General features: G+C 44.5%; 1 protein-coding gene across 2 annotated transcripts in view; it reads right to left on the bottom strand.

Annotated features, from left to right (window-relative positions):
• Positions 1-13067, bottom strand: part of LOC110524643 (trafficking protein particle complex subunit 8) — a 91048-nt gene that overhangs the window by 62524 nt on the left and 15457 nt on the right. For both annotated transcript variants that reach the window (XM_021604489.2, XM_021604488.2), the window contains 4 exons: positions 12738-12912; positions 10073-10226; positions 4960-5086; positions 70-335 (listed from right to left, as the gene is read on the bottom strand). In XM_021604489.2, coding sequence (XP_021460164.2) covers positions 70-335; positions 4960-5086; positions 10073-10226; positions 12738-12912 — 722 coding nt within the window. The remainder of the gene's footprint in view (positions 1-69; positions 336-4959; positions 5087-10072; positions 10227-12737; positions 12913-13067) is intronic.

The raw sequence follows: 13067 nt of genomic DNA on the forward strand, positions 1-13067 counted from the left end.
CAACACAGTGGTAAACCGTGGTAGCTGAGAGGTCTCATGGTCATCTTGTGTGTGTGTGTGTGTGTCTACCTGGTCATTAAGCTGTCTGATGTTCTTCTCTATGTGAGGTAGTAGTCCCCTGAAGGTAAATTCCTGGATGAATAGTCTTAGGCGGTTGTGGTCGTTCAGCGTAAGACATGCCCCATGGCTGGTGCCCGCCGCCACTCCCGTGTAAACTGTCGTAGTCTTGGTTTCCGTGGCGACGGCCCTGAGGCAGTCCAGGCTACCGGGCATGTCAATGGCAGTCTCCAGCTGGAGAGGGTGGGTGTTGTCCAGACTGTTTACAGAGACTCCGTCTGATAAACAAAACATTGTCAACAACACACAATGTCAACAATGTAAAGGTGTGTGTCCAGACTGTTGGGAGATTCCGTCTGGATAAAGAAAGTATTGTCAAGAACCTAGGCACACTTCAAATGAGGGTGTGTGTCCAGACTTCATGGAAACTACATCTGAATAAACAATACATTGTCAACCCAGGCACGCTTCAGATGGATTAGTAATGAGCATATAGTTTCTCCATCTGGATTAAATAATTAAACTCAACTACAGCAGTGTCTTTCTTGATCCTCCATCAATCTTTCAGTAAGGGGGCCTGGCGCTGAGACGGATGCACAACGGAGGTGGGGAAGAAGTTTCACATATACACAATGTGTATACACACACATGGAGGTGGGGAAGAAGTGTGTCTGTCATACATAAATATATCTACACACACACACACACACACACACACACACACACACACACACACACACACACACAGCTCAAAAAAATAAAGGGAACACTTAAACAACACAATGTAACTTCAAGTCAATCATACTTCTGTGTGATCAAACTGTCCACTTAGGAAGCAACACTGATTGACAATACATTTCACATTCTGTTGTGCAAATGGAATAGACAACAGGTGGAAATTATAAGCAATTAGCAAGACACCCCCAATAAAGGAGTGGTTCTGCAGGTGGTGAGCACAGACCACTTCTCAGTTCCTATGCTTCCTGGCTGATGTTTTGGTCACTTTTGAATGCTGACGGTGCATTCACTCTAGTGGTAGCATGAGACGGAGTCTACAACCCACACAAGTGGCTCAGGTAGTGCAGCTCATCCAGGATGGCACATCAATGCAAGCTGTGGCAAGAAGGTTTACTGTGTCTGTCAGCGTAGTGTCCAGAGCATGGAGGCGCTACCAGGAGACAGGCCAGTACATCAGGAGACGTGGAGGAGGCCGTAGCAGGGCAACAACCCAGCAGCAGGACCGCTACCTCCGCCTTTGTGCAAGGAGGAGCACTGCCAGAGCCCTGCAAAATGACCTCCAGCAGGCCACAAATGTGCATGTGTCTGCTCAAACGGTCAGAAACAGACTTCATGAGGGTGGTATGAGGGCCCGACGTCCACAGGTGGGGGTTGTGCTTACAGCCCAGCACCATGCAGGACATTTGGCATTTGCCAGAGAACACCAAGATTGGCAAATTCGCCACTGGCGCCCTGTGCTCTTCACAGATGAAAGCAGGTTCACACTGAGCACGTGACAGACGTGACAGAGTCTGGAGATGCCATGGAGAATGTTCTGCTGCCTGCAACATCCTCCAGCATGACCGGTTTGGCAGTGGGTCAGTCATGGTGTCGGGTGGCATTTCTTTGGGGGGCCGCACAGCCCTCCATGTGCTCGCCAGAGGTAGCCTGACTGCCATTAGGTACCGAGATGAGATCCTCAGACCTCTTGTGAGACCATATGATGGTGCGGTTGGCCCTGGGTTCCTCCTAATGCAAGACAATGCTAGACCTCATGTGGCTGGAGTGTGTCAGCACTGCAAGAGGAAGGCATTGATGCTATGGACTGGCCCGCCCGTTCCCCAGACCTGAATACAATTGAGCACATCATGTCTCGCTCCATTCACCAACTCCACGTTGCACCACAGACTGTCCAGGAGTTGGCGGATGCTTTAGTCCAGAGGTCTGGGAGGAGATCCCTCAGGAGACCATCCGCCACCTCATCAGGAGCATGCCCAGGCGTTGTAGGGAGGTCATACAGGCACGTGGAGGTCACACACACTACTGAGCCTCATTTTGACTTCTTTTAAGGACATTACATCAAAGTTGGATCAGTCTGTAGTGTGGTTTTCCACTTTAATTTTGAGTGTCACTCCAAATCCAGACCTCCATGGGTTGATAAACTTGATTTCCATTGATAATTTGTGTGATTTTGTTGTCAGCACATTCAACTATGTAAAGAAAAAAGTATTTAAGAAGAATATTTCATTCATTCAGATCTAGGATGTGAAATGTTGGTGTTCCCATAATTTTTTTGGAGCAGTGTATATACACACACGGGTGTGTGTGTGTGTGTGTGTGTGTGTGTGTGTGTGTGTGTGTGTGTGTGTGTGTGTGTGTGTGTGTGTGTGTATATATGTGTATATATGTGTATATATATATATATATATATATATATATATATATATATATATATATATATATATATATATATATATATATATATATATATATATATATATATATATATATATATATATATATATATATATATATATATTAGTGGGGAGAACAAGTATTTGATACACTGCCGATTTTGCAGGTTTTCCTACTTACAAAGCATGTAGAGGTATGTAATTTGTATCATAGGTACACTTCAACTGTGAGAAACGGAATCTAAAACAAAAATCCAGAAAATCACATTGTATGATTTTTAAGTAAACAATTTGCATTTAATTGCATGATATAAGTATTTGATCACCTACCAACCAGTAAGAATTCCGGCTCTCACAGACCTGCTAGTTTTTCTTTAAGAAGCCCTCCTGTTCTCCACTCATTACCTGTATTAACTGCACCTGTCCACACACTCAAACAGACTCCAACCTCTCCACAATGGCCAAGACCAGAGAGCTGTGTAAGGTCATCAGGAATAAAATTGTAGACCTGCACAAGGCTGGGATGGGCTACAGGACAATAGGCAAGCAGCTTGATGAGAAGGCAACAACTGTTGGCGCAATTATTAGAAAATGGAAGAAGTTCAAGATGACGGTCAATCACCCTCGGTCTGGGGCTCAATGCAAGATCTCACCTCGTGAGGCATCAATGATCATGAGGAAGGTGAGGGATCAGCCCAGAACTACACAGCAGGACCTGGTCAATGATCTGAAGAGAGCTAGGACCACAGTCTCAAAGAAAACCATTAGTAACACACTACGCCGTCATGGATTAAAATCCTGCAGCGCACGCAAGGTCACCCTGCTCAAGCCAGCGCATGTCCAGGCCCGTCTGAAGTTTGCCTATGACCATCGATGATCCAGAGGAGGTCATGTGGAAGATGGATGAGTACAACCCCAAGAACACCATCCCAACCGTGAAGCATAGAGGTAGAAATATCATTCTTTGGGGATGCTTTTCTGCAAAGGGGACAGGACGACTGCACCGTATTGAGGGGAGGATGGATGGGGCCATGTATCGCGAGATCTTGGCCAACAACCTCCTTCCCTACGTAAGAGCATTGAAGATGGGTCGTGGCTGGATCTTCCAGCGTGACAACGACCCGAAACACACAGCCAGAGCAACTAAGGAGTGGCTCCGTAAGAAGCATCTCAAGGTCCTGGAGTAGCCTAGCCAGTCTCCAGACCTGAACCCAATAGAAAATCTTTGGAGGGAGCTGAAAGTCCGTATTGCCCAGCGACAGCCCCGAAACCTGAAGGATCTGGAGAAGGTTTGTATGGGGGAGTGGGACAAAATCCCTGCTGCAGTGTGTGCAAACCTGGTCAAGAACTACAGGAAACGTATGATCTCTGTAATTGCAAATAAAGGTTTCTGTACCAAATATTAAGTTCTGCTTTTCTGATGTATCAAATACTTATGTCATGCAATAAAATGCAAATTAATTACTTAATCATACAATGTGATTTTCGTTTTACATTCCGTCTCTCACAGTTGAAGTGTACCTATGATAAAAATTACAGACCTCTACATGCTTTGGAAGTAGGAAAACCTGCAAAATCGTCAGTGTATCAAATACTTGTTCTCCCCACTGCGTGTGTGTGTGTGTTATATATTAAAAAAACTCTACAGCACTGAGCACCTCATCTCTGCAGCGCCTGCGAAATTCTGCTCTGTACTTTGCCTGGGTCTGCCGGGAATCACGATCCATCATTGCCAAGTAGAGTAACACCAATCTAATTTCACTCTCTTTAACCCGCAGACTTCTCGGCTTAAACTCAATAAGATATTTCAGGAAACGTTGAACATCGGCACGGGACATTTTTAATGTGGATGGGACTACCAGTCTTCAACTTGGCTACACCACCCAGAAACACGTTTGTAAGTATCCAGGGAACACAGTCCTTCATCGGCCTTGCCCTCTGACATACCTCAGAGGAATCCCCTTACTCGGGAAACACTACTGCGAGTGTTATCAATTCGTTTCAATTAAGGGTTTTTACCCAGATAAAAGTGCTCATATTCAGTCAAAATTGCATTCCCCTCACCCTCAATGCTGGATGACTCAGCAAATTCATCCCTCTCGCTGTTTGTTGAAGTCTCCCCGACGCATACTTGCTCCATCGGTTCCAAATGTGGTTCACTGGGCTGCCCTGATGTTTTCCTGGTATTCATAGCTTCTTTTTCCTGCCTTCCCACACTTCCCTTTGTTTAAGCCAACGGCCGCCAACGAAGTAACCCTAACTGGGCAAGTCAGTTAAGAACAAATTCTTATTTACAAAGACGGCCTAGGAACAGTGGGTTAACTGCCTTGTTAAGGGGCAGAACAACATATTTTTACCTTGTCGGAGATTCGATCCTGCAAGCTTTCGGTTATTCGTCCGACGTTCTAGCCACAAGGCTAACTGCCGCCCCAGGAGTGACTAATGATATGAAATCTTCAGCTCTTGAGTATTTCTAAGTGGCTAAGCTCACCATTCTCTGCTGAGTCATGTCCGTCCATCTCTGGTGCTCCGTCCATATGGGGTGCTCCTCCTATGTTGTTCTCTACAGCCGTGTTGTTCACCACTACAGGGGTTGGGGCTGGCTCCTCAGACTGATCCTAGAACAGCCAGGAGCAAACATGACAATATATGGGTCATGATCAATAGGCACGAAACTGAAGATGGTAGAGTATGGGATTTTTAGATCCAATACTGATACCGATGTTAGGGAGGCAATAGTCAATTAACGATATTTCTGCCAAAATACAGTACCAGTCAAAAGTTGACAGCTTCTCATTCTAGGGTTAAAATTTATTTTTACTATTTTCTACATTGTAGAATAATAGTGAAGACATCACAACTATGAAATAACAAATGGAATCATGTAGTAACCCTCCCCCCAAAATAGTTAAATCAAAACATATTTTATATTTGAGATTCTTCAAAGTAGCCACCCTTTGCCTTGACAGCTTTGTACACTCTTGGCATTCTCTCAACCAACTTCATTAGGTAGTCACCTGAATGCAATTCAATTAACAGGTGTGCCTTGTTAAAAGTTCATTTGTGTAATTTCTTTCCATGGTAAACAGAAGATAAAACTATTTGGTAAAAGACCAAGTCCATATTACGTCAAAAATAGCTCAAATATGCCAAATTTTCCGGATTGATTGACCTTCAAGAACTTTGAAAGTCTCTTAAAGCGCTGTCGCAAAAACAATCAAGCACTATAGTGAAAATGGCTCTCATGAGGACCGCCACAGGAAAGAAAGACAGAGTAAACTCTGGAGAGGATAAGTTCAGAGTCACCAGCCAAAGAAAATGCAGCCCAAATAAATGCTTCAGAGAGTTCAAGTAACAGACACATCTCAACATCAACTGTTCAGAGGAGAATGCATGAATCAGGCCTTCATGGTCAAAATGCTGCAAAGACACCACTACTAAAGGACACCAATAAGAAGAAGAAACTTGTTTGGGGCGAGAAACACAAGCAATGAACATTAGACCGGTGGAAATCTGTCCTTTGGTATGATGAGTTCAAATTAGAAATGTTTAGTTCCAACCTCAGTGCATTGTGAGATACAGAGTAGCTGAATGGATTCTCATGAGTGGTTCCTTCCGTGAAGCAAGGTGGTGGTGTGATGGTGAATTGCTGGTAATATTGTCAGTGATTTATTTATAATTCAAGGAACACTTAACCAGCATTGCTACCACACCAGCGTTACGCCATCCTATCATTTGTTTTTCAACAGGAAAAATGACATAACACACACCTCCAGGCTGTGTAAGGGCTATTTGACAAAGGAGAGTGATGGAGCGCTGCATCAGATGACCTGGCTTCCACAATCACCGGACATGAACCCAATATCGATGGTTTGGGATGAGTTGGACCGCAGAGTGAAGGAAAAGCAGCCAAAAAGGGCTCAGCAGATGTGGGAACTCCTTCAAGACTGTTGGAAAAGCATTCCTTGGGAAGCTGGTAGAGAATGTCAAGAGTGTGCAAAGCTGTCATCAAGGCAAAGGGTGGCACTTTTTTTTTTTTAACACTTTTTTGGTTACTACATGATTCCATGTGTTATTTCATAGTTTTGATGTCTTCAATATTATTCTACAATGTAGAAAAATAAAGAAAAACCCTGCAATGAGTAGGAGTCCACACTTTTGACTGGTACTGTATGTTTTTATTTTTGGTGTAATAAAAAAAAGGCCTTATCACAAATTGTGGTCCAAATGATTAACAGATCAATTATAATTTAGTAACTAAATATTAAAATGATCATTATTTAAGAATATTTTTCTGAATGCACTGTATATCCTCTATAAATTTAAAACACTTGGTCAGTTTACCTTCTTAGGTAAAACTTAAAGATTTGTATATCTATGGCACTGGATAAAAATGCGTAAGTGTTTGTACTGAAGCACCACAAGTATCCTAATACACGAGGGCTGAATGAATTGAACTTTGTTACAAAGTAAACCTTAAACTAAACTGTTCAATAAGAATGCAGTGAAACCCAATACGATGCAGTTCATGATATGACCACTAGATGTTAGAATCAGCATTTGTATTGAGTAGATTCACTACAGTGCTTTACAACAAGGTCATGTAAAGAGCTATTCATGGCAAACTCACAATGAGAGCCTGTTACGACAAGCATACACTAGGAGTTCATTACAAAACTGTTTTCTTACTGAAACCATGAAGTAAATTGCAGTTATTCCATATAAAATATACTGGCTATATATTTCAACTGAAAATGGCATAAGAAAAAATAACCGCAAACGTATTTGTTCATTCCATATGTATATAATATCAGCGTAATATAGACCGACACAAATATTTCTGTGAATGGCTGATAGCCGATAAATCAGTCAACCAATTTATTGGTCGGCTCAAGAAGAAAGTGCTCAGAAACTGAGTAAAATGGGAAGGTACTAACTGAACTCGTATAATAAGCTACACTCCTTTTCCAAGTGTTCTAATGAACCCGACAATGCTATGGTCAGTTATCTGCTACTGTACATTAGCAACTGACAATTAGATCAGTGGTCACCAATCTTTGCTGAGCCAAGATCACTTTGAGTCAAAACGCATGCCGAGATCTACCGGTCTGATTTTTTTATTACCATAACTTAAAAAAAATGTATGCAACATTAACCAATTAAAAACAGTACTGTAGCGGCCTCCCGGGTGGCGCAGTGGTTAAGGGCGCTGTAGTGCAGGGCCAGCAGAGACTCTGTCGTAACCGGCCGCGACCGGGAGGTCCGTGGGGCGACGCACAATTGGCCTAGCGTCGTCCGGAAGGGAATTCCTTGTATCATTGCGCACCAGTGACTCCTGTGGCGGGCCGGGCGCAGTGCGCGCTAACCAAGGTTGCCAGTACACATTGGTGTGGCTGGCTTCCAGGTTGGATGGCACTGTGTTAAGAAGCAGTGCGGCTTGGTTGGGTTGTGTATCGGAGGACGCATGACTTTCAACCTTCGTCTCTCCCGAGCTCGTACGGGAGTTGTAGCGATGAGACAAGATAGTAGCTACTAAAACAATTGGATACCACGAAATTGGGGAGAAGGGGTAAAATAAAAATAAAATAAAGAATTCCAGCTCTCACAGACCTGTTAGTTTTTCTTTAAGAAGCCCTCCTGTTCTCCACTCATTACCTGTATTAGCTGCCACACAAAACTCACACACCTCTACATGCAAGTAGGAAAACCTGCAAAATCGGCAGTGTATCAAATACTTGTTCTCCCCACTGTAGGCAGGTAAAGAAATAAAACAGTAAAAAGACAGGCTATATACAGTAGCAAGGCTATAAAAGTAGCGAGGCTACAAACAGACAGGTTAGTCAGACTTATTGAGGTAGTATGTACATATGGTTAAAGTGACTATGCATATATGATGAACAGAGATTAGCAGTAGTGTAAAAGGGCGGCTGGTGAGTGGGACACAATGCAGATCGCCCGGTTAGCCAAAGTGCAGGAGCACTGGTTGGTCGGCGAAATTGAGGTAGTATGTACATGAATGTATAGTTAAAGTGACTATGCACAGATGATAAACAGAGTAGCAGCAGCGTAAAGAGGGGTTGTGATTGGCCAGGCCTGAATTCCTCCCTATAGGCTGACTCGTCGTTGACGGTGACCACTGTTGTGTCTTTTGCAAACTTAATGGTGTTGGAGTCGTGCCTGGCCATGCGGTTCATGGGTGAACAGGGAGTACAGGAGGGGACTGAGCACACACCCCTGGGGAGCTCCAGTGTTGAGGATCAGCGTGGCAGATGTGTTGATACCTACTCTCACCAACTGGGGGCGGCCATCAGGAAGTCCAGGATCCAGTTGCAGAGGGAGGTGTGTAGTCCCAGGATCCTTAGCTTAGTGATGAGCTTTGAGGGCACTATGGTGTTGAACGCTGAGCTGTAGTCAATAAATAGCATTCTCACATAAGTGTTCCTTTTGTCCAGGTGGGAAAGGGCAGTGTGAAGTGCAATAGAGACAGCATCATCTTTGGATCTGTTTGGGCGGTATGCAAATTGGAGTGGGTCTAGGGTTTGAGATAATGGTGTTGATGTGAGCCATTACCAACCTTTCAAAGCACTTCATGGCTACAGACGTGAGTGCCACGGGTCTGTAGTCATTTAGGCAGGTTGCCATTGTGTTGTAGGGCACAGGGACTGTGGTGGTCTGCTTGAAACATGTTGGTATTACAGACTCAATCAGGGACATGTTGAAAATGTCAGTGAAGACACCTGCCAGTTGGTCAGCACATGCCCGGAGCACACGTCCTGGTAATCCGTCTGGCCCCGCAGCCTTGTGTATGTTGACCTGTTTAAAGGTCTTACACACGTCGGTTATGGAGAGCATGATCACACAGTCGCCTGGAACAGCTGATGCTCTCATGCATGCCTCAGTGTTGCTTGCCTCGAAGCGAGCATTGAAGTGATTTAGCTCGTCTGGTAGGCTTGTCACTGGGAAGCTCGCAGCTGTGCTTCCCTTTGTAGTCTAATAGTTTGCAAGACCTGCCACATAAGACGAGCGTCAGAGCCGGTGTAGTATGATTAAATCTTAGTCCTTTATTGATGCTTTGCCTGTTTGATGATTCGTCGCAGGGCATAGCAGGGTTTCTTGTAAGCTTCCGGGTTAGAGCCCAGCACCTTGAAAGCGGCAGCTCTACCCTTTAGCTCAGTGCGAATGTTGTCTGTAATACATGGATTCTGGTTGGGGCATGTCCGTAGTCATTGTGGGGACGACGTCCTCAATGCACTTATTGATAAAGCCAGTGACTGATGTGGTGTACTCCTCAATGCCATCGGAAGAATCCCGGAACATGTTCCAGTCTGTGATAGCAAAACAGTCCGCGTCTCTATGTGTGGAGTACAGGTGATCAAGAATTTTTTTCCCTCTGGTTGCACATTTAACATGTTGATGGAAATTTGGTAGACCTGATTTAACTTTCCCTGCATTAAAGTCTCCGGCCACTAGGAGACGCATCTGGTTTTACAGAAATGTTTGGCAATCGACAAGAAATGCCTTGAAGATCGACAAGTTGAACGGGTCGACCGGTTGGTGATCACTGAATTAGATACTTGGAAAACTTTGTCTGGGCTCTACCGTACCTGGCTTTGCAGACTGCTCTTGTTAAGGTACTGGCTCCATGGGTCCGGTATCTGTTCATCTGTTCCTGCTGCTGCTGTACGAGAGTTGATCTTCAGAAGGTAACAACCCTGAGAACCATACCGCTGCTTCATATCCTCATACACAGAGTCAGCTCTGAGAGCACAAAAGAAAAAAATATATACAATTACAATGACAGGCTAAGAATGACACATTAACAGTTTAAAGCAGTGGTAAAATAAAGTGGAAGTAAAATATAGCAGCAGCGTAAAGAGGGGTACATACATATATACATATATACATACATACATACATACATACATACATACATATACATATATACATATATATACATATACACATATACATATATATACACATATACATATATATACACATATACATACATATACATATACATATACATACATACATACATACATACATACATACATACATACATACATACATACATACATACATACATACATACATACATACATACACACATATATACATACACACAGCTCAAAAAAAATAAAGGGAACACTAAATAACACATCCTAGATCTGAATGAATGAAATATTCTTATTAAATACTTTTTTCTTTACATAGTTGAAGGTGCTGACAACAAAATCACACAAATTATCAATGGAAATCAAATTTATCAACCCATGGAGGTCTGGATTTGAAGTCACACTCAAAATTAAAGTGGAAAACCACGCTACAGGCTGATGCAACTTTGATATAATGTCCTTAAAACAAGTCAAAATGAGGATCAGTAGTGTGTGTGGCCGCCACGTGCCTGTATGACCTCCCTACAACGCCTGGGCATGCTCATGATGAGGTGGCGGATGGTCTCCTGAGGGATCTCCTCCCAGACCTGGACTGAAGCATCCGCCAACTCCTGGACAGTCTGTGGTGCAACGTGGCGTTGGTGGTTGGAGCGAGACATGATGTCCCAGATGTGCTCAATTGGATTCAAGTCTGGGGAACGGGCGGGCCAGTCCATAGCATCAATGCCTTCCTCTTGCAGGAACTGCTGACACACTCCAGCCACATGAGGTCTAGCATTGTCTTGCATTAGGAGGAACCCAGGGCCAACTGCACTAGCATATGGTCTCACAAGGGGTCTGAGGATCTCATCTCGGTACCTAATGGCAGTCAGGCTACCTCTGGCGAGCACATGGAGGGCTGTGCGGCCCCCCAAAGAAATACCACCACACACCATGACTGACCCACCGCCAAACCGGTCATGCTGGAGGATGTTGCAGGCAGCAGAGCGTTCTCCACGGCGTCTCCAGACTGTCATGTCTGTCACACGTGCTCAGTGTGAACCTGCTTTCATCTGTGAAGAGCACAGGGCGCCAGTGGCGAATTTGCCAATCTTGGTGTTCTCTGGCAAATGCCAAATGTCCTGCATGGTGCTGGGCTGTAAGCACAACCCCCACCTGTGGACGTTGGGCCCTCATACCACCCTTATGGAGTCTGTTTCTGACCATTTGAGCAGACACATGCACATTTGTGGCCTGCTGGAGGTCATTTTGCAGGGCTCTGGCAGTGCTCCTCCTTGCACAAAGGCGGAGGTAGCGGTCCTGCTGCTGGGTTGTTGCCCTCCTACGGCCTCCTCCACGTCTCCTGATGTACTGGCCTGTCTCCTGGTAGCGCCTCCATGCCCTGGACACAACGCTGACAGACACAGCAAACCTTCTTGCCACATCTCGCATTGATGTGCCATCCTGGATGAGCTGCACTACCTGAGCCACTTGTGTGGGTTGTAGCCGCCAGCATTCAAAAGTGACCAAAACATCAGCCAGGAAGCATAGGAACTGAGAAGTGGTCTGTGGTCCCCACCTGCAGAACCACTCCTTTATTGGGGGTGTCTTGCTAAATGCTTATAATTTCCACCTGATGTCTATTCCATTTGCACATCAGCATGTGAAATTTATTTTGAAATGGTCATGTGAGGTTACATGTGTATATTTTGGGATATGAGCACTCAGTTTGTTTGACCTGACGAAGATCCGTTTCGGATCGAAACGTTGTCAATAAAGTGGAGAACTGGGAGCTTTAACAGTGTGCGGGCCTTCTTGTTTTATACTGTCCATGACAGACGCATCATTCCCCAAAGCTTGTCCAAGTCAGGCCAGTGGTGTCTGAGATATCATGTGTGACTAACAAACGTACAGAGATACATCTATAGTCCCCCCCCCCCCCCCCTTTGGTCATTTTTTAAACGTACAAATGGACAGAGACGAATCCATAGACTCAGAGAATTTAGCATTTTAAAAAGGCTACTACTGAGCCCAACCAGTAAACAGCATCCGGCCATATTTTTACAGCCAGTAAAATAAAATCAAATGATTCACATCCCGCCATTATTTTATTATAAAAATACATTCTCAATCCACATGAATCATCCCCTGGTTCATTCATGCATCAAGGTTAGGCTAATAGTGAGGTTTTAATTCAAGGTTGTGTACTGGTAAAAATAAAAGGATTCCATAACTGCCGGTGGGGAACAAAATCAACACCCTCCTCTTTACTGCTTTGGTCTAATGATGCAGAGGGCCACACACACACAGAAGAGCTGAGACTTGGCTGTCGAGAGAAAGCGAGAGACCGTGTCTGTGTGTGCATGCAAGTGTGTGTGTGTCTATTACCCACCTCTGTTCGTCCCCCTGGCTCATGTCATGCAGGAGGACGTAGTATTTGAGTGTGTTGGGGATGAACCACTTGGGGTTGGTGTACTCTCCATTGTGCTGGATCATGTGCTGCTCCTGAGACAACTTGAGGAACTGCTCCACTGGTACAGCCTCACTGGACGACACCACCAACAGACCTGCGGGATCACCAGTCAAGGAACCACAACCGGGGGGACGACGACAGAGTGACAAACTGAAAAATGATAATGCCCTTTTAGTGTAAGAGCTGTTTGAAAAGACCGTCTTTTGATTTGATATTGAGACCTTTAAAAATAGTTCTGAGACTTGTGCA

Source organism: Oncorhynchus mykiss, chromosome 5 (assembly GCF_013265735.2).
Source record: "Oncorhynchus mykiss isolate Arlee chromosome 5, USDA_OmykA_1.1, whole genome shotgun sequence".
Taxonomy (NCBI): domain Eukaryota; kingdom Metazoa; phylum Chordata; class Actinopteri; order Salmoniformes; family Salmonidae; genus Oncorhynchus; species Oncorhynchus mykiss.